A 25,039-nucleotide genomic window follows, 5' to 3' on the forward strand; every position below is an offset into this window, starting at 1 on the left:
TTTTCGTCCATGAGTAGATGCACACTTCCTTCTTCGCAGGGAAACTGTTGGCAGGTGTAGTTCGGTAAAAAGAAAATAGTTCCGACATGAAATTGCTCACAAGAAGGTGGGTAATCTTGAGTAACGAGTACGAGTGCCATCTAGCTTCATTATATTCAAGAGTAGGCAGACAATTACGACCAATATCTCTTAACAAATGGCTAAACAACACCAAAACAACCTAGGTTGATAAAAAAAAAAAGCACTGCAGTTAAGAGGAAAATTTATTTTGGGGTGAACTGTCCCTTTAAAGTGCCTTACTATACAAACATGACAAATGGATAACTGTAGTCTGGTCCATATTCAGCTGTATGTTTTTAAAGAACCAATGAAATATTATATTACTTCCTCAATATGATGTATTTTATTTTCAAACAGGATGTTTGGATGTGACATTATAGTAGACAACAAGGGATCAAACAAATGTAGTACTGAAGTTTAAATGCCCATATCTCAGGATTTCTAACACAAAAGACTGTAGATAAACTTTGCTAAGCAAAATGAAATCGACTGGATTAGATCTGGTTGTTTATGAACAACCTCCCTTTGTGGCCATCTTACTTTTGTTTAAATTACGCAGTATGTTTTTGTAATTCAGCTGTCTGAATTTACACAAACCAGAATAGAAAAACTAAAACGTCAACTTCTAAATTATGGTTTGAACCAAAGAAAATAAACAGAGCGTGTCTCACCTGTAGATAGCGCTCTCCTCTTTGGCCACTACAGCCTGGAGATCAGTGAGCTGGAGGAAGCGGTCGTGGAAGTAGTGCAGGTGGAGAATACACACCAACAGGAAAGACGTGGGAATGAAAATCCTGGTAAAGAGCATGGGGACAGTAAACCTCTTCAGGCCCAGGTCCTCCAAGCTGCATAGATGGAAAAAAGAGGAAACAGGAAAAACAGACTTGAGCTCACATCTTTTTTGAGGTACCTCTGAGCGAGGTGAACAAAAAAAGGTCAATACAATTTCAATTTTTCTTTTCTAATTAACGGTAAGAAAGCCAATGAAATGCTATTCTGTCATTGCTGGTTTTCATACAATTATGTTTTACGTGGTATCATTATTGTTATATACTATAACACATTCCTTTCAACAAAACAAATCTTTCAAACTACCAAGCTCTTATTCAAGTCAAACATTTAACATTTACATTTGAATACAGGGGAAAGTCTTGAAAACGTTATGTGTCAGAGCAACTAAAAGCCCTGAAAGGCAGGTGAGATAAAAAAAAAAAGGAATTCAGGTGATCCATTTTCTAAGTCTGGTCAAACCTCATTTCTATCCTGTGTTGTACATAAGAACAGGTGAAAAAAGGTTCTGCCAAGCAATAATTGTAAGTTCATTAAAATTATGTGATACAGATGTGAAAAACAAAGTTTGCCAGGATAATTATCATTTACTTATTTTCCATCTTTGAAAAGAAGTCAAAAAAAATGTTAGCAGGTAAATGTTTTTTAGGGATCATTTTGAAGTGTTTGTTGTTGTAATACTTTTTTCGACCACAAGAGCCTAAGGTGCACCACTACCCCATTTCTTAATAGGACCAAAGGCGTTAATATATTCCCTAACGGCACATTAATGCTGATTAAAGTACATTCTAGCCAAAAGAAAACCTGACAGTATGGCCGCTGTAACTACAAATATTTCAAACTCCCTAAAATGTCATCTGCATATATAATTCACTTTTTTATTACCTTAACAATTCTGTATTTCAATAATGCAGGTGATTCAGATAAGCTCACCTCCCTTTCGTCATTGCCAACGTTTTGGTCCAGAAGGTATTGCTGTCAAACTGGTAGGTGTAGACCAGGATGAGGACCAGCATGGTGTACATCACCACAGACATCCAGAAGTACTTTAGGATCCTTCGCCACCACTCATAGTGCACCTAGATAAAAATTATTGTGATAATTGCATTTCAGGAGTCATAAATTATCTGACATTAAGAGCTACCATCTACTTAATCAATCAAAGAGCTCAGAGCTCTGTGTTTACTATGGTAACAGTTTCAGTTGAATGGTAGTTTTTCAGATGTGAAGGAGTTACGATGTGGTGTACCACAAGAAAGCTGGTTGGGACTATTACTATTTTCTGTATTCACCAAAGACCTTTTTTCTTGTTCTTAATCAAGCAAGAGCAGTTATGTATGCAGATGATAGAATGCTATATTTACCAGCATTATCAATTGGAGAACTGTCTAGTGCATTGGATAGGGGATTACAATCAGCTGTAAATGGACATGGAGTTAAAAATGTGTTCTTATTTTTCAAAAAAAAAAAAGTATTGTTTTTGGATCAAATTTTAGATTTAAACATAAGCCACAGAACTGTTATCAATTTCCATATTGTAGTAATGGCCATAACGTTTATACAAGGCATGTATTGAGATGTTGTCTTTCACTTCCTGTTTCAAAAATTGTACTGCCCCATAATATTCTGACTATAAAATCGTTATTGAGGAATTTTCTTGTTCTATTTATATTTCAGGGACTGTAAATGCTTTTTTTGAAATGGTGCTGCTGTTGTTTTTGATGTTTTTAACAGTGTAAGTACCTATTGTTCTGTTGTTATTGTCATTAGTGATTTTATTTGTTGTTGATTTATTGCTTTTTGAAGTTTCCTTTTTTTGTTAAATGTTTTACTTGTTGTCATTTGTTGTTATTATTGTCCTTAGTAGTTTTATAGTTGTTAATTATTTTCTTTATTGTTGTTTTGGATGTAGTTTACTTGTATTTTTCTTTTGTTTTCTTCTTCCCCTTTTGCTTTGGATTTTATTACATATTTGTTTTTACATTGTGATGTAGTGTTCTGGTATAAATAAATAAAGTAGTGGTTATAAAACAGTTGAGAATACATTGAGAATTATGAGCCTGCTGTAGACAAACTTTATAATATACTAACATTGTCAGCACCTTCTGTCTTTTGGAAATGGAACTTGGAAACTTTACAGCGTTGTGCCCATATGCTTAATTTGTAATAAACACATACAGTACCACTTAGTAAAACAGCCTTTAAAGGATGAGAGTACATTTTGGATTGCATCCAAATTGGTTTCAAAGTTCTTAATAAGCAAAAGAGGTCCTGCGGTTTTAGTCTTGAGATTTTTGCATATAAAGATTAATTTACTAAATTTTATTAAAAGTAAAATCACAAAATATTCCATGTATGAAATATGTCTGCCAGACTTATTAATAAATAGGTACTGTACATTTTTAAATGTGCATACGTTTGACACATGAGATCAGCCACAAAAAGTGTAAAGATTTCAGTCAACATTGTGTCATTTAAATTTTTGTCATATTCAATCATGCGCTTGAATAAGAAGATACAGAACAATATAGTTAAAGAATGTGGAACAAATGTTTAAAATTGAAGAAACTGAGGGGGAATGTGAGATTGGTAATATGTGGCTACATAGAGTTTGTGTGCGTTTTGTTACCTGGTAGAGCGCCACACAGGAGAGGAACATTATCATGTATATGATCTTGTACATGACGATTGTTCCCTCGAAGCTGACGAAGAAGAACATGCCACCACATATGTAGATCCAGTATTTCACCAGCAGAGCCATGACCATGTTGCCCAGAACCTGCATGACGTCCGGGTCCCCTCCCTCCTCAGAGTCCTCTTCCTCTATAAAACACAGCAGCAAATCAGAAAACTCTGCACTGACTTGACTTATACTGATTTTTACTGAATTTCTGTCAATCAGTCATCAGTCCTTTCTAACTAACATACATACATATACAAACATTTATACTTTACATTTAGTAAAAAACCTTTCCAAAAACTGAAACCAAGAGAGAAAGATGAACAACAGACATTTATTTTGATTAACAATGGATTGCAGTAGAACAACATTATTTTTTGTTATACTGCAATCCATAATTTTAGTCTTTATTTGCCATTCAGAAGCAGAATATATACATTTAATTGATGGTTTATAATGTTTATTAAAGTAATAATCTTGAATATTTTTCATTTAATTTATTGCCTGTTAAGTCACCATCTACTACCGAATGAGGTAACACAATGGTGATTGAGCCAATGGCTCACTAATGAGAGTATTGCAATTTTTTCAGCATTACAAACTGGGCGTCTGTGGCAACATTCACAGAAACAATATTGCAGTATCTTCACATTAAAAGCATTTAACTGGCAAAACACAAGTTTACTTTTATTATGAAGTAGTAACAAGAAATGCAATGTGTTTGTCAAGGAGCTTTACACTGAGTAATATCATTCATTAAAAATACATCTACAAAACAAAACAAGATGTTCAAGCTGGCATGGAATAAGAAGGAGCGGCCACAGTTCGCTGCAGGCTACAGGCTGCACACCTCCAACTTATCAGCAAGATAACCATTTTCTTTCACTCTCACAGATTCATGCCATGTACAGCGTAAAATCCGATCATGATGGCTCATAAACAGATGGAAAAAGGCCAATTATTGATAGACTTCTTTATTAAAACGACGATAGTTTGTTTTTGCAGGCACCAGTATACTTGGAACTGTAGTATTAAACCACATTGATTGTTACAACCAGTAAACAAGAGAGTCTCGAAAACATAGTTCTATCAAAACACCCCGGATCAAAATAAGTCTTATATTTGTTCATTATTGTATTGTTTAATGATATGTAAGGTGGATGCTCATGATGTTCTGTCAAGAGTTGAAAACACAATAAAAATAACAGTAATAAAAAAAAGAGAGCTTACAATTTTTGAAATTTAGATTACTCTGTAAAATATTGAAAGGTGAAATACATAAACTGCCTGGTAGATAATGAATTATGAATCAATGCATAACTGAATTTGTTTTGAAGGAAATACTGAAAAGTCTTATCTGATCTTTTAAGGGCAATAATCAAACCTATAGCCCTCAGGGAGGCTAGAAATCTGGATGGCATGCAGAGCGGCCTCAGCATTCCTCCCTCAAAAATAAACTAAAGAGTACAATATGACTAATAAAGCTTAGCGAAAGTTCAGTCAGGAAGACTAGCTTTACACTCCTGTTCATACTCATTACAGGTGATTGGGGGGGCGTTCACGTAAAATTAACCAACCAGTTTCGGCCATGGTTTCCTTTAGCCAATCACAACGTTGCTGTCAGAGTTTAAAAATATGCTCTCTGCTGCGGTCAGTTGTCATTTCAGCATATTGCAGACGTGACCCTCCTCCACCCCAGTCACCGCCAGTCGTCAGCACAGGCAGCATTAGGATTGCAGGAAGTCCCTTCATCATCGTCAATCGTGGCTGTACCTAGACTGTGGTCGTGCCGCCTGCTGTGGCCCTGCTGACACCCACTGCTACTACCATTTTATTATTATTAGTCACATTACTATTACCTGTACCATTACGCATATTGGCTTTGCTTCCACCCTGAACCCCTTTTTTTGCTTTCTCGCCTCACAGTTTCCACAAAACATTGTGGTACCTGGACCGTGGTCGTGCCTCCTGCTGGGACCTGGCTGACACCCACTGCTACTTCGATTATTATTATTATTAGTCACGTTACTTTTCCCTATATCTTTATTTAAATTCTACTATAGTCATTGCTGCTGGTATTATAAGTAGTCTTCATTTTTCCTCCTTCGTTACTCTGCTACTACTTTGATTATATGAATCATTATGTCATATAATTGAATGTGTTGTATCTCTGTTATGCTGTTCATTGTGTACACATGACATCTATTGCATTCTGTCCATCCTGGGAGAAGGATCCCTCCTCTGTCGCTCTCCCATAGGTTTCTTCCTTTTTTCTCCCTGTTAGGGGAGTTTTTCCTGTGCCGATGTGAGGGTTCAGGGACAGAGGATGTGAGGGTCTAAGGACAGAGGATGTGAGGGTTCCGGGACAGAGGATGTCGCATGTGTACAGATTGTAAAGCCCTCTGAGGCAAAATTGTATTCGTGATTTCGGGCTATACAAAATAATCTGAATTGAATTGAATCATAATCACCACCACCAGTGTCTGGACTCCAGGGGGATTGTGTTTAGCTGATCTCAGCGTCTTGGCGCTTAGCTGATCTCAGTGGCTTGGCCATGGAGTCCAATAGCCAAAGACTTTGTACTATTCATTCTTATGCATGTGTAATAAATTATTGTTAAATTTATTGAAGTCTCTTCTGATTGAAATAAAGCCGAAGGCTTGCAAACAAAGGCAAACCTTAATCCTTGGTCTGTATCTTTTCACACCTATGGGCAGTGCTAGCATCTTATACTGCAACAGATTTAATATCATTTCTACTATAATCCAAATAAAATAAGAGCCCAGGGCTTACCCTTCTTTTTCTGATCCTCCACATGAACATCTGAGAGACCAGCGCTGTCTTCCTTTAGTTTTTCCTCTCTCTCTGTAAGCGTTTGTTTTAACAGCAGCCAGAAGCTCAGCAGACACAGGACCTACACACAATAAATTAAATGTTTAGACAAACAGAAAAGAAAAGATGAACTGAGATATAATTTACATTAGCAGTGTATGGGCGATTTTCCAAACTTCCCGGCACATGTTTTATTCATCTGTATGCAGTATCTGTATCAAAATTTGACCCGGGTGTGAAGTAGATTTGCATACTTACACATGCATTGTTTATTAAATCTGTAGTATGAGTCATAATAAACACACAGTTGCAAGTCTGTGGTGTTCAACTTGGTTATAAAATCTTATTCTAGACACAGTTAGGTCTTTGACCCATTCAGAAATAATGAATTTGTTGACTATAAGAGAGACACAGTTTGACAGTATATTCCATTAGCTGCATACAGAGAACATCTGATGCATCAGAAAATCCTTGAATATATTATAAATCACAGGTTGTCACTCAATCTAAAGGTCTGTTTAATGATGCATGGATTTATATTAGACAGAATCAAAATAATGCTTTGTGTTAAACCCCCAAACCTTGGATGAAAGAGAGTGGAAAGCGTTGTTCTTCTTGACAAAGAACCCAAGGACTTTGCTGTGATCAATGATCTCAAAACTCCAAATGTACTGCAGGACTATCAGCAGGTTGCCGTAGGCGACCATGAAGGGAGAGGACAGCATGGCGTAACGCCTCCTGTCCCTCACCATCCACAGCGCGCAAGACCAGATGAGGAAGACAAACGTCAGCCAGCTGACGTATGTGATGCTCCACGCCTGAAGGGAACAAATACCAGAACATTTAAAATAAATGCTGAAACTCTGCTGCTGATGAAGGGCTAATGAAGGTGAAATACAAATATAATTTACAGAGGCACTATGTGACTCAGGAAATAGCTATATATGTCATATATTTTAGTAGTAGTGGAATAAATGTTCATATCCATTTCTTATCCAAAAGTACAAAGTACTAATACAACACTGTGAAAATACTCCACTACAAGCAAAAGTCCTAAACTCAGAGCCGTACTTAAGTTAAACTATAAAAGTTTTATTAGGAAAATTAACTTAAAAGTATGAAAACTCAAAGAAGCTATAATGTCAAATTAAACTGTAAATATAAACCACAAAACTGAAAACAAATAATCTGATTTTGGGGGATGTTATTTTTTGGTAAATTACATTCAAACTAACACAGCCGACTCCACTTAAAGAGTTGTTTTTGCAACAAATTTTATATGGTACATTTTAAATTCACAAATAAAAGTGTTTTGGGATGTTCCTGTGGCTCCCCGTTTACACCATCTGCGGGCTGCATGACTCACCATCATGGCTATTAGAGCACAGATGTAGCTCTGTTTCATGACGAAGTGGAAGATTTTGACCATTGCACTGACTCCTCTCTTCTTAATCCCATCCTCTCCTCCCTCAGACTTCTCCTCTCCTTCCTCCAACGCTGAATCCTCCGGGGGAAAACACACCTCATACACACACTCTTCTTTCTTCTCTGGTTGGACACAGAAACACAACTCACTGTTAGAATAGTTACGATACTCGTTGGCATTATTGAGATAACGCTTCTGCCTCACTTTAGAAAAAGTTGCTCTAGTGTCATTAAAAGGCAAAAAGACTGCCACAAAAATATTGTTTAATAATATTATTTTACAATAAAAAAAAAAAGAAAAGATAACCAGGAAAATAGCATGTATTTGTCTTAACAGTCTGAGTGTCTGTATTTTTTCATTGACTCAGACAAAGTGATATACAAATAAAAAATGTAAAGTAAAAAATGTCCCACGTGAGACACAAGAGTTAAGTGCAGCACTGCTGTGATTTAGTGTTGAACTTTTATAAAAAGTCGGGAAAATGTTTAAAAATGTAAAAATAATAATCAAAACCTGTGCAGCAGAAGCCACGATATCCTGACTTTTATTCCAGACTATATGATAGATATTCATCTTCATGAACCATGAATTTACATTTTGTACAATAGTTAATTGTGACTGGCCATTGCTAAAAATGTGTAGTCTTTAAAACCAAAACAAGACTTTATAAAGCTCCTGCAGTAACAGAAGACATTAAACAGCTGTATACCCCCCCATGAATAGTTAGTTGAGTGCTCCTTTAGGACAAAAGTGTGAATCCAGTGGCAACAAAGTAAAAGTACAAAGAAAGAGTCAAGATAGTAAAAGTTATCCAAAGAGAAAGGCGTCTCTATACCTAAAATGCATCCCTAGGAGCAAGGAGAGGGGAGGCTTCGGGAAAAGGGGGCGAGGAAAGGAACGGAGGATGCACAAAATGAGAAATGAGAAGAGCGTCTTAGGATTTCTTTCCAATATCCAAATATGAAGTATGACACAAAAGCAGCATAAACCTGCTTTGGTAACTTCTACCTTATACCATCTGTAACCTGAGAATAATTATTTTATAATTTCATAGTTATTTAGTTCTTAGTATTCTTTCTACAGTAGCTCCACTCTATTTCCATGTCATTCAGTTTAATCTTTTCTTTGACATTTAGAGAGAAGACGCCGGCGGTAAGCAGCTCACCTGTACCGTCGCTGGGCTGGTCCATTTTATACGTAGGGGTGGAGTACAAGTCCAGACAGACTGGTCCATTCTCAGCTGTGACGAAATCAAAGGACGTCCCATTTGAAGTGGGCACAGCCTGTAGATCGTCATCACAAATTACAAATAAAAAAAGTCACTGAGGAACAGGTTTGTTATGGGATCACACTACCGTACTGCTTCCTGCCCCACAAAGGCAAAGATGTAAAATTGCTTTTGTGTGATCAAATGATTCACTAACAGGATATTTCATTCATTTGGAAGATATAAAAAAAAAAAAAAAAGATTGTCTATGTCGCTTTTTGTTGTTTTAAGTTAGTTTGTTAGCAGATTAGTTAGCACACTTTGGCTTTGTAAGGCAGTACAGGGATTTATTCTACTTTTCACACTGCACATTCTTTATTTAAACCCGACACAACCTGCCACATAACCCAGAGCCAACAAGCAATTTATAAAATACCTTTCTGGGCTTTTGGAAGGATGGGAAATACAAGCTATGGACTGTGTTGTTGAATCTGTCCTTTATTCACCAGATATGTCTAGCATTTGTGCACTTCCAGTTTCCGTGTCTTGAAGTCTATGGGTTATTTTATTGGGTTTTTGTTTAGATTCCAGAAATAAGGTCTGTGGTTAACACAAGCTAAAGAGACATTTGTTCTATGATATGAAATATGTTAGTAAATAGCCTGCTTTGGAATTTGGATGCTTTTTTCTTCTCTGGTCTTAAATATGCAATTGATATGAAAACACAAAGCACCATCACGCCAATGATTTGTCCATCTTCAGCTTTGTGGTGGTGATATAAAGTCATGTTACCATGCTGTAGTTTTTTCATAGCCTAACGCTACCCTTTTACTTCTGCCAATTGTATTTACAATTTTAAAAAAGTGGTGTTCATGTTGTGAAGATTATCTCGCTGAACAAAATGTGTAAATATCACAAACGTTTGTTTACCACAGAGCTTATATTCAGCGATAATCCCAAATCCAATTTTAAAGTCCCAATTGGCTTTTTGTCGAGGGAACCAGTGCGATGCTCATTTCCAGGTTGGACTACAAAAATACGTCATCCCTTTACCACTCTATACATCACAAACAATTTTTACTTATATGTCTACACAGTGCTTCTGGGCCGACAGGAACAATGGGAAAAGAAGCTTAACATTAACTTTGAAACAAAGGTTAAGGATAACTCAGTTCTATGAGGGTGCAGTGTGAAAAGCACTTTGCAGTGATTTCTTTTCTTGCAGCAAGACTGAGGGTTGAAGTGGGGGTAAGATGCACAGATTTAAGACACATCCAGAGCAGCCCCCACCTCAGTTGTACTGAAGCCATCCTGAGTGGAGATGAGCTAGGAGGAGAAAAGAGCATACAAGGCAAGGAGCGTTATCGATGAGCCGCTGAAGTCAAAGGCCTCCTTTGTTCTTTATAGTCGCTGATAAGCAGGAACAAAGTCGAGCAGCACTACTCTGTAAATCGAGCCCATCACTCATCTGTGGCTGCACACCCTAAAAGCTTTTAAACCTCAGGAGGTGGCCGGTGGAGGCAGACTACGGACCTTGATGTGGGAACAAGGTCAGAATGAGTGTGTGTGTGTGTGTGTGTGTGTGTGTGTGTGTGTGTGTGTGTGTGTGTGTGTGTGTGTGTGTGTGTGTGTGTGTGTGTGTGTGTGTGTGTGTGTGTGTGTGTGTGTGTGTGTGTGTGTGTGTCTATTAAAAAGGTGAAAGCTGGGGTTAAACAAGATGTAATGTAACAACTTGAGTTTACAGTTTAACAAAGTAGGTTTCATGTTTATTTTTTACCATTAACGCACTAAAACATTACACGATTTTTCCGTTCAACCTTGTTATTGTTTCAGCTAAACTGAATCAAATCAGTTATCAGCTGTTATTTGGGTTTTTAGCAGCCAAGCTTGTTGAAAGATTCTCAACAGATCTTCATTATATTTCAAGGCTGTTGTCTTAGAAAAATATATTCTTAAGCACGTATTGATGTTTGTTTGTTAATTTAACAATGGGGTTGTGTTTAGGTTTGTACAATGGTATCCTAACCAAAGGATGATTACTTCATGACCTAATAATAATCAATACTTTGTTAGTCATGTGTGTCTGTGTTAACCCTGACATACGTTTTTCTCATCTGTTCCTTGGCGTGATTCCCACCACATCTTCCTCTTCCTGTTGGCAGAGTTATTTGCTCTGTTTCCATCCAGATCTTCCTCCTCGCACATATCGCCATCCTTGTCGTCCTGAGAAAACAAAGATAGACAGTTTGGATGGTATATATCTTTACCACTAGACGTGATCTCAGTCTGCTATTGTGCAATGGAGAAAATACTGTCACGAATCTGTTTAAATCAGCTTCTATTGGAGACTTTTTTACAGTGTAGGAGCAGCATATCTGATGAGGAGGTGGCCTTTTAGAGAGGAAATTATGTAGTTTTACTGTATTTCTTACCATTGATTTTCTCAATTGTATTCACAACAAACAGTATCATCTAGTCAGTGTCCAGGTGGCTCAAATACCACAAAATACTGAAAAGAGAAAACTACACAAAACTTCTTTACAGGCTCTTGAGTCTTTAAGACATAATTTCTTCTTAAATTTACATTGGAAACTAAATTCAACTTGTTCTCAGTTTGCCGTGTTTCATGAATTTTGAGCATCAGCGTCTTAGAAAAACTAAATAATGCTGTCATCCAAATCTTGATTAGAAACAATATTGAAACAGAATCTAAAATATTAAGCTAAATAACAAATAACCACATTTGTTTATAAGTCTAGGGTTATGTTTTAAATTCGGTTTGTTTGTTTGTCAGCAGGATTACGGAAAAACTACTAGCCCGATTTTCATTAAACTTAGTGGAAGGGTTAAGCATGGGCCAATGAAGAACCCATTACATTTTTGAGCGGATCTGATCACACGAAGGATACACATAATATTCTTTAATTCGTAAACATTTCGATATAGGGCATGGCCTCGGCAGTGGTCTGTGTCCCTCCGAGTGGCCTTTAAGTTTTCAGTTAAATAAGAATTTGTTTCGCAAAATACATTCATATACTGCAACTTTTGCCTGAAGAAAAAATTAAATTTTCATTAGCGGTTATTAACTTGGTTCTAATTGTGTCTGTAGTTCTGGTGAGAAATATGTTTTCTTTTGGAATAAAAAATGGCAATTGGACACTTGTGATTTCAACACAATCATTTGTTAATAAAACCAACATGAAATCCAGACTGCACAATCAAAATGTTTTTCTCTATAAATAAATAATAATGTTGTGTGATTGCCATTTTTTGGATTTTTTTTGTTTTCAGTATGTAGTCAGATATCGCTTCCTTGTGTCTCATTCCTTTGGATACTTTTATTAAAATATAATTTAGTTATTGTGTTTTCACAGGTTTTACTGCATAGTCAAACTACTGCTGAATAAACAGGTTGAAAAAAAACTCAAGCATTAAATGAAGTGAAAAATGGTAACAGAGCATTCAGATTTTTCTTGTCTATTTGGCGAAGATGAGATCTATAATAATCTGGCATCTCCACTATCGAACAAACCTGTCAGCTGCTGATTTATCTCGTAATCATGTTTTATTATTAGTGTCGTCTAAAGTGTAAGAGTAGGTGAAAAAAGCACATACTCTCCCACTCACACACACAACCCCCCCCCCTCTCTGTGGAGAGATCAATAATGCATACAGCCCTGCAGGTTTACAGGGACGTATTGACCCCTCTATAAAAACACTAATCTATAACTCCATTACAGGACAGTAGAGCTGAGCCTCCAACTCTGAGATGAAGGAAGACAGGTTGAATTCAGGAGTGAGGGTCTCCATGACATTTCCAATGTTACATTAACTTTCATTGAGTTTCGTTTCGGTATTGGGAGGTGAAGAGTGAGTATAAAAAAGGTGGAGGTCCTCAATAACCATTGCATACTTTTTGGGCCAATCTGTTATGAGATACAACAGATTTTTAAAGGGTTAGTTCACCCAAAACACACATTTCATTCAAATAGTTTTGGTTTCACCCAAAACTACGTTGTAGTGGAGGTAAATGGAATTATACTAATTTATTTATTTAATTTATTTGTTTTTTCGTAGTCAGAGTTTACAATCTGACGCGCCTGTCTATACAACTTTCTAGTTTAAAACTTTAAAGTAACTGACCCCAGTTTTAACTAAAATTATAAATATGACATCATATTTTAGATTTTGTAAACATTTTTAAAACTACCAAAAATGCATTATGGCTACATAAGTCATCATATTTGGACCAGTATAGTCTGATTTGTTATGTAACAGTAACATTTACTCCTATAGAGCACTGGAACACTGGAGCATGGTACCAAGATGCATCTTCCCTTCACGCTTTGTCAAAATTAGACCACCAGTGTCTCAGATAACACCTGAGCTACAGCGGACAGATCCAGCCAACGATCGATCGTCCTGGAATCTTCCATCAATACAGTTTCTCTGATCACGAGGCCACCTGGCTGCCCATTTAATTCAATCTGGTTCTATTTCGGTTCACTGTCTGGAATTTACTGAGGAGCCGCACGGAGGTGTTATGTGTGTGTGCTGAATTTAACGAAACATCTTTGACACCCGCTGACTGTCTGCATCCACCAAGATTTGCATTAACTACACATTCAGCTTTCTCCAAGCAGGAGCTCATTCATGTTTAACAGCACAACTATTAGTTAAATCAAACAGTTTGAGTGGGAAAAAGTATAGTTATTTTATCTAGAGGTGATAATCTAGGTCTATTTCAGTTTTCTGTTTCACTTAAGGGTGGTAATTATCTAAAAATCCAACCTGAGATAGCTGTGATTTTGTGATGAAGAGTTGTAATCCACATCTTTGATAAACTCTTTGTCTTGTATTTTATTGTCTGGTCACTTAATTGCATTGCTGCATCTTCCAGAATAATGCATAATGCCCAGAAGGAGGTGTGAACTTGGTGCATTCGGCTGAGTTGATAGCACTAGTGAAACATTTATGACAAATCATGAAGTATGTCTTGAGGCTGCATTGCCAACTTGTCTATCGAGGCTCTGTTTATTTCTCTCTTAATGCTTGACTGAATCACTGGTAAATCTAGACAGAAGCCCTTACGCTATGTTTTTAAAGTAAACGGAAAAAGCATCATAAAATTGCATCGTAAATCACATTCATGGATTTTCAGTCAAAATCAACTACTATAATAAACCTGTATGGACAAATTATTACAAAGTTGTGAACTCAAAAGGTTTACTCTCTTTTATGTTTGCTGTCCTCACCATCAGCTGGTCGATGGGTTCCTGCAGCCAGAGGCGGATGAGCGTGGCCAGGGTGTAGTAGAGGATCAGCAGGATGATGGGATTGACAAAGTGGTTCCACTTAAGCTCCGGGTGCACGATGAGCTTCCATGTGTAGGAGCAGTTGCTCTGAACAATGGGGGAGATGCCAAATATACTGCAGAGACAGACAGACAGACAGACAGACAGACAGACAGACAGACAGACAGGTATATGAAGACAGGAACGTTGACCAAGATTTGATTTGAACTTTGAGTATATATTAGGACAGTATACATACATAAACAAACACTTGGAATTTTAATATAAAAGGGAGGAGGGATGGAGCTACGAGTGAGTCCAATTTAGTTTTTATAATCTGAAAGAGGTGCTGCCTAGTAGGGTTATTCTTCAGTGTTCTTCTTAGTTTTATAAATAAAGGCCCTGATGATCATAATAGGTGGTATATTACGGTAATGTACACTGGTAATCAATAGGGAAATAACTTTGCCAAGAAACAGTTGACTGGCCCTCATGTAAACAGCTTCATAAATTAAGTGTAGTCCTTGACCTTCTGTTAGGTGACATTCCTGCCAGACAATTTCCTTCCACGTTCAGAACGTTCAGAAGCAAAATGCACTGAGTCTATAACTCTGTTTGTACCACAAAGGATGCCGTATGATTCACTCCTCTTCCTCTGAGCAGAACAAAGATCATCTGCTCACCAGGAAGTGCGCTGACGTATCCCAGTGACAGCCACACAGATTTAGATGTCTCCCGAGTCTCTGCCATGTGGAGGAGCGCACACCCCTCTCTGACCCCATCACACTTCCTGAATGGTTTCTTGTTGCAGCTGGGGGGAAAGCCCACTGGTCACATGACTGGGGACTTCCATTGTAAGGAGGGACGGCAGGAAGTGGAGTGGAAGCCAGGCCTCTCAACAGTCTCACTCAACACCGGGCCGGCGGCAAGGCCGAGTCGACTTTCAACAAGCTCAATTAGGGCAAGCACCGAGGTGGCCTTTTGTCCAATGGGAGCTGCACGTATTTACGTTTGTAAGTTTCCCTCAGACGGTGCGAGGATGTGCAGAGAGGCAACGGGCCGGATCAGAGAGGAGCGTGTTACTTTTATCATCACATTGGGCCTCAGTTTTCACGCAGTGGTAGACAGAAATACCTCAGCGCTGTGGAAAGTCAACACGAACGGACAAAGACACGGGAGATGATGAAATAGTTGGCCTGTTCATGTAAAGAGCTATCAAAGAAGAATCAGATTTACTGCTGTGAACCAAATAAAGCAAATTTACAAGTTAGTATTGAAGTTAATGGTCAGTGATGTTGATTATTTAGCCTTTAAGCAGCGACAACAGCGAGTGGCTGGTATTGTTGTGTGAGTCATCACTGCAAAATGTGGTCATGGAGCAAATATTATAACACTTTGTTTGAATCCTTTTAATAATTTGGAGAGCCCTTCAGGGAGTTTTGGCCCCAAGGCTGTTAACCACTGATTTAGATACTACTCCTACTGTTTAGTTCATAGAGCATTCACGGTTTAAACAGACTATTGATGAGTTCTCTAACAAGAAGCCTGTCAATACAGCACTGTAATCACACCTTATCTGCCATCTGAAGCAGAAGAAGGATGGTGAGGACACAAGGTTTGTCCAAGGCAGCTTCCTCTATACATAGCTGTAAATAGCCTTGGTCCTGACACACAGCGGCACAGCTTTCAAATGAGAAACCGTGAGATCAATACAACCCTGCTACACCAAGGGCACTGAGACACCATGAGACAACGGCTACAATGAGACAACAATAGTGATACAACAGCTAGACGGAGACAACCGCTACAGTGAGACAATAGAGAGACTGAGACAACAGCTACATTAAAACAACTGCTACAGTAAGACAGATGATGTAATTATGATTATCATACATACATACTGGTTTCTATATTATATCCAACTGTGTAATTTATGGCCCAATTTAACCAGGGTCAAAAACGTATTTGTCTTTCGCTGTTGACTACAGTACATATTTTTTCCAAAATAAGTTCCCATGAGGCAGGACCAGAAGCGAAAAGATTTTGCCTCTCAATGGCATTTGACTTAATATCTTCCTTTCAAAATAAAGTGGGCATGTTTAAAAAAAAAAAAAGAAATTCAAAATCTACATATTGTAAATGTATCTCATTATTGATTATAACTATGTGTATTTTAATGCATATTCAGACCGAAATGAATATTAAATAAGAGCAATGGCCACTGTTGTAAAAAGTTTTTTAAAAGTTTTATATGAGATTTTGGCATCATTTTGTCTCATTGAGACTTCCATGGTAATATAAAAGTACCAATAAAGTATTTATTATTTTTGACTGATTAGAACTCTGTAGCATCTCCTATGGCTCAATGTTCCTCCTTTCTTGCAAACATCTAGGGTGGTAGTCTTGTTTTTAATTCTTAAGTAATTAGCAAATAAACTGCATTCTTTGCATTCCAGGTTGTCAGTCAAACAGGGAGATTAGTATTCATCACAACTGTGTCTAACGTATGTTGGCGAGATGTGCAAAGATGTGGCTTTACTCCAACCACAACGTTTCACCGCTGCAGCCACAGACAGCTGATTGTCTCCTTACTCATGCATAATAAAACAACACTGGTTGAACCGAAGAGCCTAAAAGCTCTGCTTGGGATATTGATGTGCTGTGAGAATGAGTTTGATGTATCTTCCCTCCAGCTGGGTTTGCCTTTTCCATGGCCTTCTTGTTTGTAACGTTGGTAAATATTTATTATCATTTAAACAAACTTGCCTGGGGCGCAATAAATATTGTCGAGTCAAATGCGTTTTTGCTGCTGAGCGCTGTCATCACATCATGTTAGTTTGACATTAGTAAGGAGCCAGACAGCATATGTATGGGCTTGTGCTGTTTAAATAGAGAAATACTATTATAACTATTCATCATAGACATGAGATCTAATGCCGGTAAATTTTCTATAGCTTGAGCCATTACTCATTGCTGTTACTAAGGCATTTTGTTCTCAAGGTTTAATTCATCTCTTTCTGTAGGAAGAAAGGCTCTCAGGTTTAAATTTAGAAAAATAATCTAAATCTAATGCATCCTAAAAAGCAGAGATTATTGCTGTTTTGGATTGATGAAATATGTTCGAACCTCGAGACTGGCAAAAAAAATACAGGATTGACACTCTCAGTGTTTAAGATTCTGTGTCAGTTTTTCTGGATATTAAACGTGCATGTGTGTCACCTGATGTAATAATCGTCCGGTGGTATGGACTCCTGGAAGAACTGGAACTGGTAGAGGTAGAGGACAATGAGGTGTCCAGCGCTAAAGATGGCCATCAGGACACACATGCAGCTGAAGATGAGCGTGTCAAAGGTCCGGCAGAGGGACCACCAGGTGCCCAGGAACAGGAAGCTGAAGAAGTAGACCGCCGAGGTCAACGAGGGCAGCATTATACCTGAAAACACAAAAAAAGGGGAATACAAAGTCAGATTGTCAGTTGTAGTTAACTTATCTGATTCGGATGATTATGAATTATCAGCTTTCTCCAACTTTTTGCATGTCTATTGATTCTGTTGAAATCTGGTATTTCTGCATTGGAAAGCTAAAGATGAGCTACACCTATATTATCATGTTTTATTTTTATTTTTTTTATTGTTTCATTATATTTTGTCAGTTATTTCATAGAACATAATTTGTATGGATTTATCTTTATTGTCTCATAGCATTGCTGAAGAGCACTTTTGTTTTTGTTATGTTTTAAGATCACACTGTGTTGTGTTCAACAATAATGAAAAGCTGTATAAAAAAGTCTGAATCAAACCCATACGACAAATAAGAAGCAGACTTTGTGAATAGGATAATGTGACATTCAGTTCTTTCTTAAAAATGTTCTGCCTCTCATATTTCAACAAAATTATTTTTAAAAACTATTTGCCTTCAGAACATTACTACAGAAAAAACAACAACAGTACAGTAACTGAAAAAAAGGTGATAGTAATCACTGTAAACCTAATCAGGTGGTAATGCTATGAAGGCACAGACTCACTGTACAGCGTCCAAAGCTGCTCACCTGTCATGCACAACAAGATGGTGACCACCACCTTCCCCGCAGTCGTGATCAAGTTCCCGATAATCTCCTTCACTTTGGACGCGACCTCCGCCACAAGCCTGAGGATCTTCCTCTTGGTGCTCTCCTTTGCTTCCTCCTCCTCCTCTTCTTCCTCTTCCTCCTCGTCCAACTCCTCCTCTTCCTCATCCTCCTCGGCCTCGTACCCCGCTTCAAAGTCCTCCTCTAGCAGGATGTTGTCGTCCAGGCTCAGCTTCTCCTCTTCTTCCTTTACGGGCAGGGATTAAAGCGACACGTCACATTTCAGTATAAAATGATTTATGATGCAGTTTAGAGGAGCTCTCCGTGGTGCTGAAAATACTTTTCTACAGGTAGCACTTGCTTAACAATCTCTATGTATACTCTAGTTTAGCATTTTCTAATCATGTATGCGGTCTGTTTGGCTGCTTGAGACATGATCAGTGACCTGTGGCAGATGTTTTCCTCTGGAACCACACGTTGGCTTGAATCTCATCCAGTCACTTCTTCCTTGGCTGCTGTATCTAACCAAATATGTGAGGCTCTTTTCCTACAGTCTCAATTAAATCGAGACATAATAACAAGTGAGACATTAGCCGGGATTTATATAGAATGCATAATGCACTAGACAAAGAAAGTAGCAGGTGGTGTACAGCCTGTTTTGAATCAAACAACAATTTCAGCTCAGATGGCTCACTGACTGGAAATAAAAGGCCGAAGACAACGCCAGCTCTATAGATGAATTCCTGTTGTTTTTTCAGTAATGGCAAGAGATGCCATCTGTGCCAGATTGAGCAGCGCAGTCGAAGTGAAAGTGAATGTGGATTTAATTAACACTGAGTCATAAAGAGAAGGGATGACTTGCCAGGGGATGGGGGCTGTATTCCAAGTCATTAACACTCAAAGGAGCTCCATTCAATCAGTTATGACTCCCAAAAGGTGGTGCTTCTTTTTGTTTGCATATGTTAAGTGCAAGTAAAAACATCCAGATGTCATCTGTTAACCAATATGGACAGTCAGAGACTTGAACTGCAGTCTGGACACGTTGACAAGCCCATAGTGGGAAAAAATAATTTGTCCTTCTCCTGGTCAAGACATTGAAAGGTTGTTGATGTTTACATTGGGATTTGTGCCCACGTGAGGTTTGTGGACGCATTTCCTTTTTATATTTACTTTCTAATTAAGACATTTTTTATTCATCTGTTTAGTTTGATGGACATAAAGGTCTGCCTGCACACAGTTTTCTAAGATGTTTATCCTAACACACGAATGACCTAAAGCAATGTTTATACTAGCCCAAGTCACTATTTACTGAAATGTAGCTCCTGCTTTTATAGCATTTTAAATGAATTGGTCGTCTTTGTAAATCAAGATTTAACATCTTCATTTAAATGTTTTACTTTTATGTTAAACATAACAAGTCATGAAAAAGAATGTCTAAAAAAGAATCTTGCACACAGCGGTCACAAAGTAAAAGTCCAGCTGATGTAAGAAAATATCACTCAATAGTTTTTTATTATTTTGTCGAAAACTTTTTTCTTTATCAAGGACAACTACTATATTTTACAAAAGGTGAGGATTTGCTGCTTTCATCTGATTTATGTCATTATAAAGAGAATATATTTTTGTTTTGGAATGTTGATTGGACAAAACAAGTTATTTGAAGACGTCACCTTGAATATGGGTAATTGTAGTGGGCATTTTTCAAGTAATGGACAGATTAATTGAAAATAAAAAATAAACAGTGGCAACCCTACATTAAAGGCAACTTATTTTACTAAATTACTAATAAATAAATCAATTAAATCAGATAAATAGATGGATGGATGTAAAAGTCAAACACTGGTTTCAGGACACTGCATGTCTTCACAAATGAAACCCACTTGTTCCTCGGCTTCGAAGTCGGCGTTGCACTGGGCCATGTCCTCAGGCGGCCTCTTCTGGACCAGACTGCGACACAGCAGCCAGATGGCCAAGCCCAACACGAACATGCCGATGTCGGGGATGAACACTCGGATGCTGTTGCCTGCATCTGCACCAATCACACTGGAGACAAACAGAGGATACCACAATGACGGAAAGCAGACACTCGATGATTCCTAATGTCTCCCAAAACTGTGATGTGGAACAATCTTGCAGGCTAGGATGGAACCAAATGATGGAAAATGGGGCAGAGTACAACAAACTTAACTGTCCATAGACGATCACGTCTAATATGAAACATTTTTCCTTAGACTGGCACTTATGGTTGCTCGTTAACTTCACTTGGATCAGGCCCATAAATAACTTTGCTGTCGTGAGTTTGGATCTGGCCTGGGATATTTGTCACATGTCGCCACCCTCTGTCTCTCTTAATCTTTCATGTCTCTCTGATTATATAAAAAAATGGTTTAACAATCTTTAAAAAGCTTGCAGTAGTTGTCACTGGGCATTAATTCCCTACAATCCGTGTTCACATAGACTGGACTATACTCAAACTCATGAGTATATTAATTGCAGAAATTACATCTTTCAGAAAACACATCTGTTCACATGGGGATAATTAATTTTTCCATTACTCAGCTTCTCTTTTAATATGTTTTGTGTTGAATTCTTCAGCTTTTATATGGAGTTCCACCCACTTTAATGAAATCAGGCTTGCCGGTTTTAAATGCATTGCCGTCAACAAGTGAGTGAAATTCCATTCAAACAAAAAGGCCATGAGAGAGCGTGGGTTTTCTTTTTAACCAACGTGTGAAAAACATGTTTACTCCATTGAAAATTGCATCCTTTGTTCACAATAACGTGGTGTGAACAATACACTCTTTTTTCCCTCATAAAACTGCTTGAAATAAAGTGAGAGGGTTTAAAACTACTTTAGATTTTCCAGATTTAAAGTCTTAATTAAGTTGTGCTGATGCTCATAGACATCTTGTAAATTATCCTCACACCAAACACTGTGTGAGGATTATAATAATTTATAAACAATTAATATTTACCCCAGTTCTGGTCTACACAGTGTGTGTTTTTCATTGATTGACTGAATTGAATGACATTGTTTGAGCAAACAGAGCTATTAATAATAATAATAATAATTAAGCCTTTATTAGTCCCACAATGGGGAAATTCGGTTCTCTGCATTTGACCCATCCCGGAGGAGCAGTGGGCTGCAATGAAGCGCCCGGGGAGCAATTTTGGGGTTAGGTGTCTCGCTCAAGGACACCTCGGCCACCGACCTTGTGGTTGCGGGTCAAGCGCTCTACCTCATGTGCCACAGCCGCCCCATATTGTAACATGTGTTATTTGATTAGCCTGCTCACCTCTAACTAAATACTAACTAAATACTCCTCAAACAGGAAGCTAAACAGTGGCGGACAACTGTTGCCATTACAGCTACAGAAACGCCAGGCTTCAATCCACTAAGAGGTATTCATGCTGCCTGAGGACAAGTTTTATGAGGTGTCATGATTGCATGTACAATTAAAGCAAATAAAAATTGTCCTTGAAATGGCTAGCAGGTTTCAAAACCTTTAAAGCTCACCAGCCAAACCAATGTCTATTTCAGTTTTATGACAATCACACCAACTTCCTGTGTTTGGCCACCAAAGGGTTTAATTTCATTTCATGCTGAGCTTCAAGTTTAATTAAATTGTTTACAATAAACAAAACATACTGGTGTTTCCGCGGTGAAGGCTGCAGAGAAAAAAGCTGACCAAATGTTTGGATCAAGTTATAAAGCAACTGGTGATTTCAAACAAAACCAATCTCATTCTAGCCTTGAGTGGATATTAAACTTGTAAAAGTTAACAAGTTGAAAACGGAAAGCTAATCAACATGATGGAAAATGCACACTCAGATAAATAGTTGGAGTCTAATTTAATCAAGGACGTCGGTTTCCATGTGCTTTATTGTTGTGAAGCTTCGTGCTTCCTCACATTGGATGAAACAGATGGAAATTATCAGAGCCAGAAAAGGTCAAGCGAGTCAGCAACTTTAAAGATGACTACTTTTCCCGCTCATCATGTGAGAATATTACAATAACATTAGCAGTGCTAAGACCTGTCCTCACTGCCTTCATGAGGCAGCGGGGGAAAACGACAAATACAGAGACCCCAAAGTATGTTCTAAATCACATAAATATTTGATATTTAGAAAGGATTTGTAAAGGTCAAGCTTGAGGAAACTAAAGGATCTGTCTGGGTGAAAAGACACACCACAGCTGTGAATTATTTTTAGGCTCCATAGATCTGACATCGACTCTGCATTTTCCTCCACATGGGCCGTAAAAGGGAGAAAGCATCCTCCTACGCAGCTGTAAATATTGTATATACTGTATATGATCCCCAACACAAACAGGTAAATGCGGGCGGGATATAATGTTTATGGCTTTACTTCCGCCACTTACAGTATACTATCCACCGAGGGCTGTTGAGTACTGGAAAAAGGATGTGGCTGAGTTTGGACATTCCCGTACTTAGGAAACCACATCTAACACGATCACGGGAGTGTGAGGAGACAGACACAGCGGCAAAAGCTTTGAAAAATAGGCCCCTCAACTGATTGTCAGCCGTAACTGGGTTTAGCGTTCATCAAGAATCCACACGGGGACGAGTTTAGGAGCATTTATAAACCTTGTCCGATGACGGGGCCAGCGCGGCTAAATGCAAAAAGTGGTGTTTAATGTTATTGTGGGGTTGCTATATTTAGGACACTTTGCACAAATGATGCAACCTTCTACAGTGGAGAACCACATCTCTGATCTTTAACATGTGAGAGAAATATGTTAATATTAATGGCTTTTGCTGTTGATTCTGATTTTTTACAAAAGAAAGATGTGGTCATATTGCTGTCTCTGCATTTTATCAGCAAAAAGCCCAATAACTTGCTCAAAAAGCATTGCCAAACTGTGAGAAAGATTCTTGCTCAGTTAAACAAAATCCACAATTGTATAATTTATGATGCATAATCGTCAGGAGAAATGTGATTTTTGAAACAGTTTTTCACATTCTTGGTCCCCCCAAGCTTTTTACATGTTACTTACATGAATGCATTTGTTGTGAGTGTGTTGAAATCATCATTATCTTACCTCTCAAAGCCAATTTGTCTTATGGATTTCTCCCACTGGGAACCTGGAAAAAACAGTGAGTTAGTGAATATAATATACTTTTATATAACAGTCATTAAAAACTTGGTCAAGCAGCTTTTATACAAAACTTTCAAATAAGCAAAACAAGATTTCTTTCCATTACTGTACATAGTATAGTAATGTTTATTATTCATTATAAATATAATATAAAGAATTGAGATTTTGTCTGTAAAACAAATTTTTTAATCCTCTGACAAAATAACAATAACAAAACAAACCTTTAAAAACACCTGCTTGAAATCATTTGTAAGAGCCAGAATATGTTTTTGTTTCAGTTGATATTTCAAAGGAGGAAAATAATCAATCTTTCTGTGCTCACGCAGAAAATAAAAACATTTAATTTGTGGTTTGTTTCCAAAGCTTGGACTGGCTGAGGTGTTCCTGAACGTCACTCCAGCGCTCAAAGGGAGATTTTCCAGGAAATCAACCGGCACACTGAGAAGAACTGCTGAAGTTTGACCGGCCTTTGTTCTACTGCCAGAGAAAACATAACATCAGCCTGCGAACTGAGGATCTCGACTCAATGACATATCGACACAACCGGCTGTTTCGACAGTGTATTAGGCGACTAATTAGGTGCTGAACCGGTGCGGTGCTGAAGTTTCTGTTTTATGGAGCGCGGTGAGGAGAGTGAGGATGTTTAAACACACTTCAGTGACAGTAACTCAAAACAGACTGCAGAGAAAACGCTGCATCAGAGTTACTTCATCTGCTCTGTCACCTGTGTCCAAACTACTTTCAGGAGGTTGTTAAGGATGAAAAAGTGTTTTTGAAGCAACTGTTGTTAAACTAGAAATGAAATGTTCAATTCCAAAGTAAAAAGAAAAATAATTTAAACCCAACCATTACTTCAGGATGACAAATATTTTTATTTTTAAGGGGTAAAAGTATTTTTAATAAAAGCATAAAGGTCACTTTGGATTCAGCTAAAATCAGAAAATAACTGTCAAAAGATAAAAAATAAAAGGTAATTCTCCACAAACACACACACACACACACACACACACACACGCACACACACACACACACACCCTATGTATCCAGTAAAGGAATGAGTCACACTGTTAGGCACTTTGTCAGAAACAGGAAACTCTGAATTCCACTCAAGATGAATAAAACGGTAATGGACTGTCAGTGCAAACCTTGGTGTTTCTTTATTACTCATCAGTGGATAAAATGCTTCCCTATCTCAGATGTTATATGTTGTGTGGTTTGGGTAGAGGAGAAGAGTTTGGAGGTCAGTTGATTCCTGACATTTAAAAAAATAATAATTAAGAAACCATATGTGATGGGAGGAGCCCATATGACTAACCCCTGACATAACCTCTGACATCCAACACCCACAGCCGTCCTCCGGCTGAACTGTTAAGCCTCCACACGTCTACTCCCATTTTTAAGGGCTGAGTGACCGAACTGTGATGCAACACATCACGAACTGTTAAACCTAAAAAGTAAAATCAACGTATACAAATCAGTTATTATTCTTCATGCATTTTGAGTTATTATCCATAGCTTGGGAAATGACTTGAAATCAATATCACAATACTTTTTAGAAATTTACCT

The 25,039-nt window shown here is 37.9% G+C and overlaps 1 protein-coding gene across 1 annotated transcript in view; it reads right to left on the reverse strand.

The window, feature by feature from the left end:
* The window catches only part of LOC129112692 (piezo-type mechanosensitive ion channel component 2), a 78,420-nt gene that overhangs the window by 37,486 nt on the left and 15,895 nt on the right, over positions 1–25,039 (reverse strand). Inside the window, 14 exon segments of the mRNA XM_054624899.1 lie at positions 732–905; positions 1,783–1,928; positions 3,479–3,672; positions 6,323–6,443; positions 6,943–7,179; positions 7,728–7,909; positions 8,953–9,070; positions 10,285–10,320; positions 11,098–11,217; positions 14,250–14,424; positions 17,508–17,721; positions 18,337–18,601; positions 20,235–20,397; positions 23,417–23,459. Of these exon segments, the coding sequence (XP_054480874.1) occupies positions 732–905; positions 1,783–1,928; positions 3,479–3,672; positions 6,323–6,443; positions 6,943–7,179; positions 7,728–7,909; positions 8,953–9,070; positions 10,285–10,320; positions 11,098–11,217; positions 14,250–14,424; positions 17,508–17,721; positions 18,337–18,601; positions 20,235–20,397; positions 23,417–23,459 (2,188 nt within the window).

This window comes from Anoplopoma fimbria, chromosome 3 (assembly GCF_027596085.1).
Source record: "Anoplopoma fimbria isolate UVic2021 breed Golden Eagle Sablefish chromosome 3, Afim_UVic_2022, whole genome shotgun sequence".
In the NCBI taxonomy this organism is placed as follows: Eukaryota; Metazoa; Chordata; class Actinopteri; order Perciformes; family Anoplopomatidae; genus Anoplopoma; species Anoplopoma fimbria.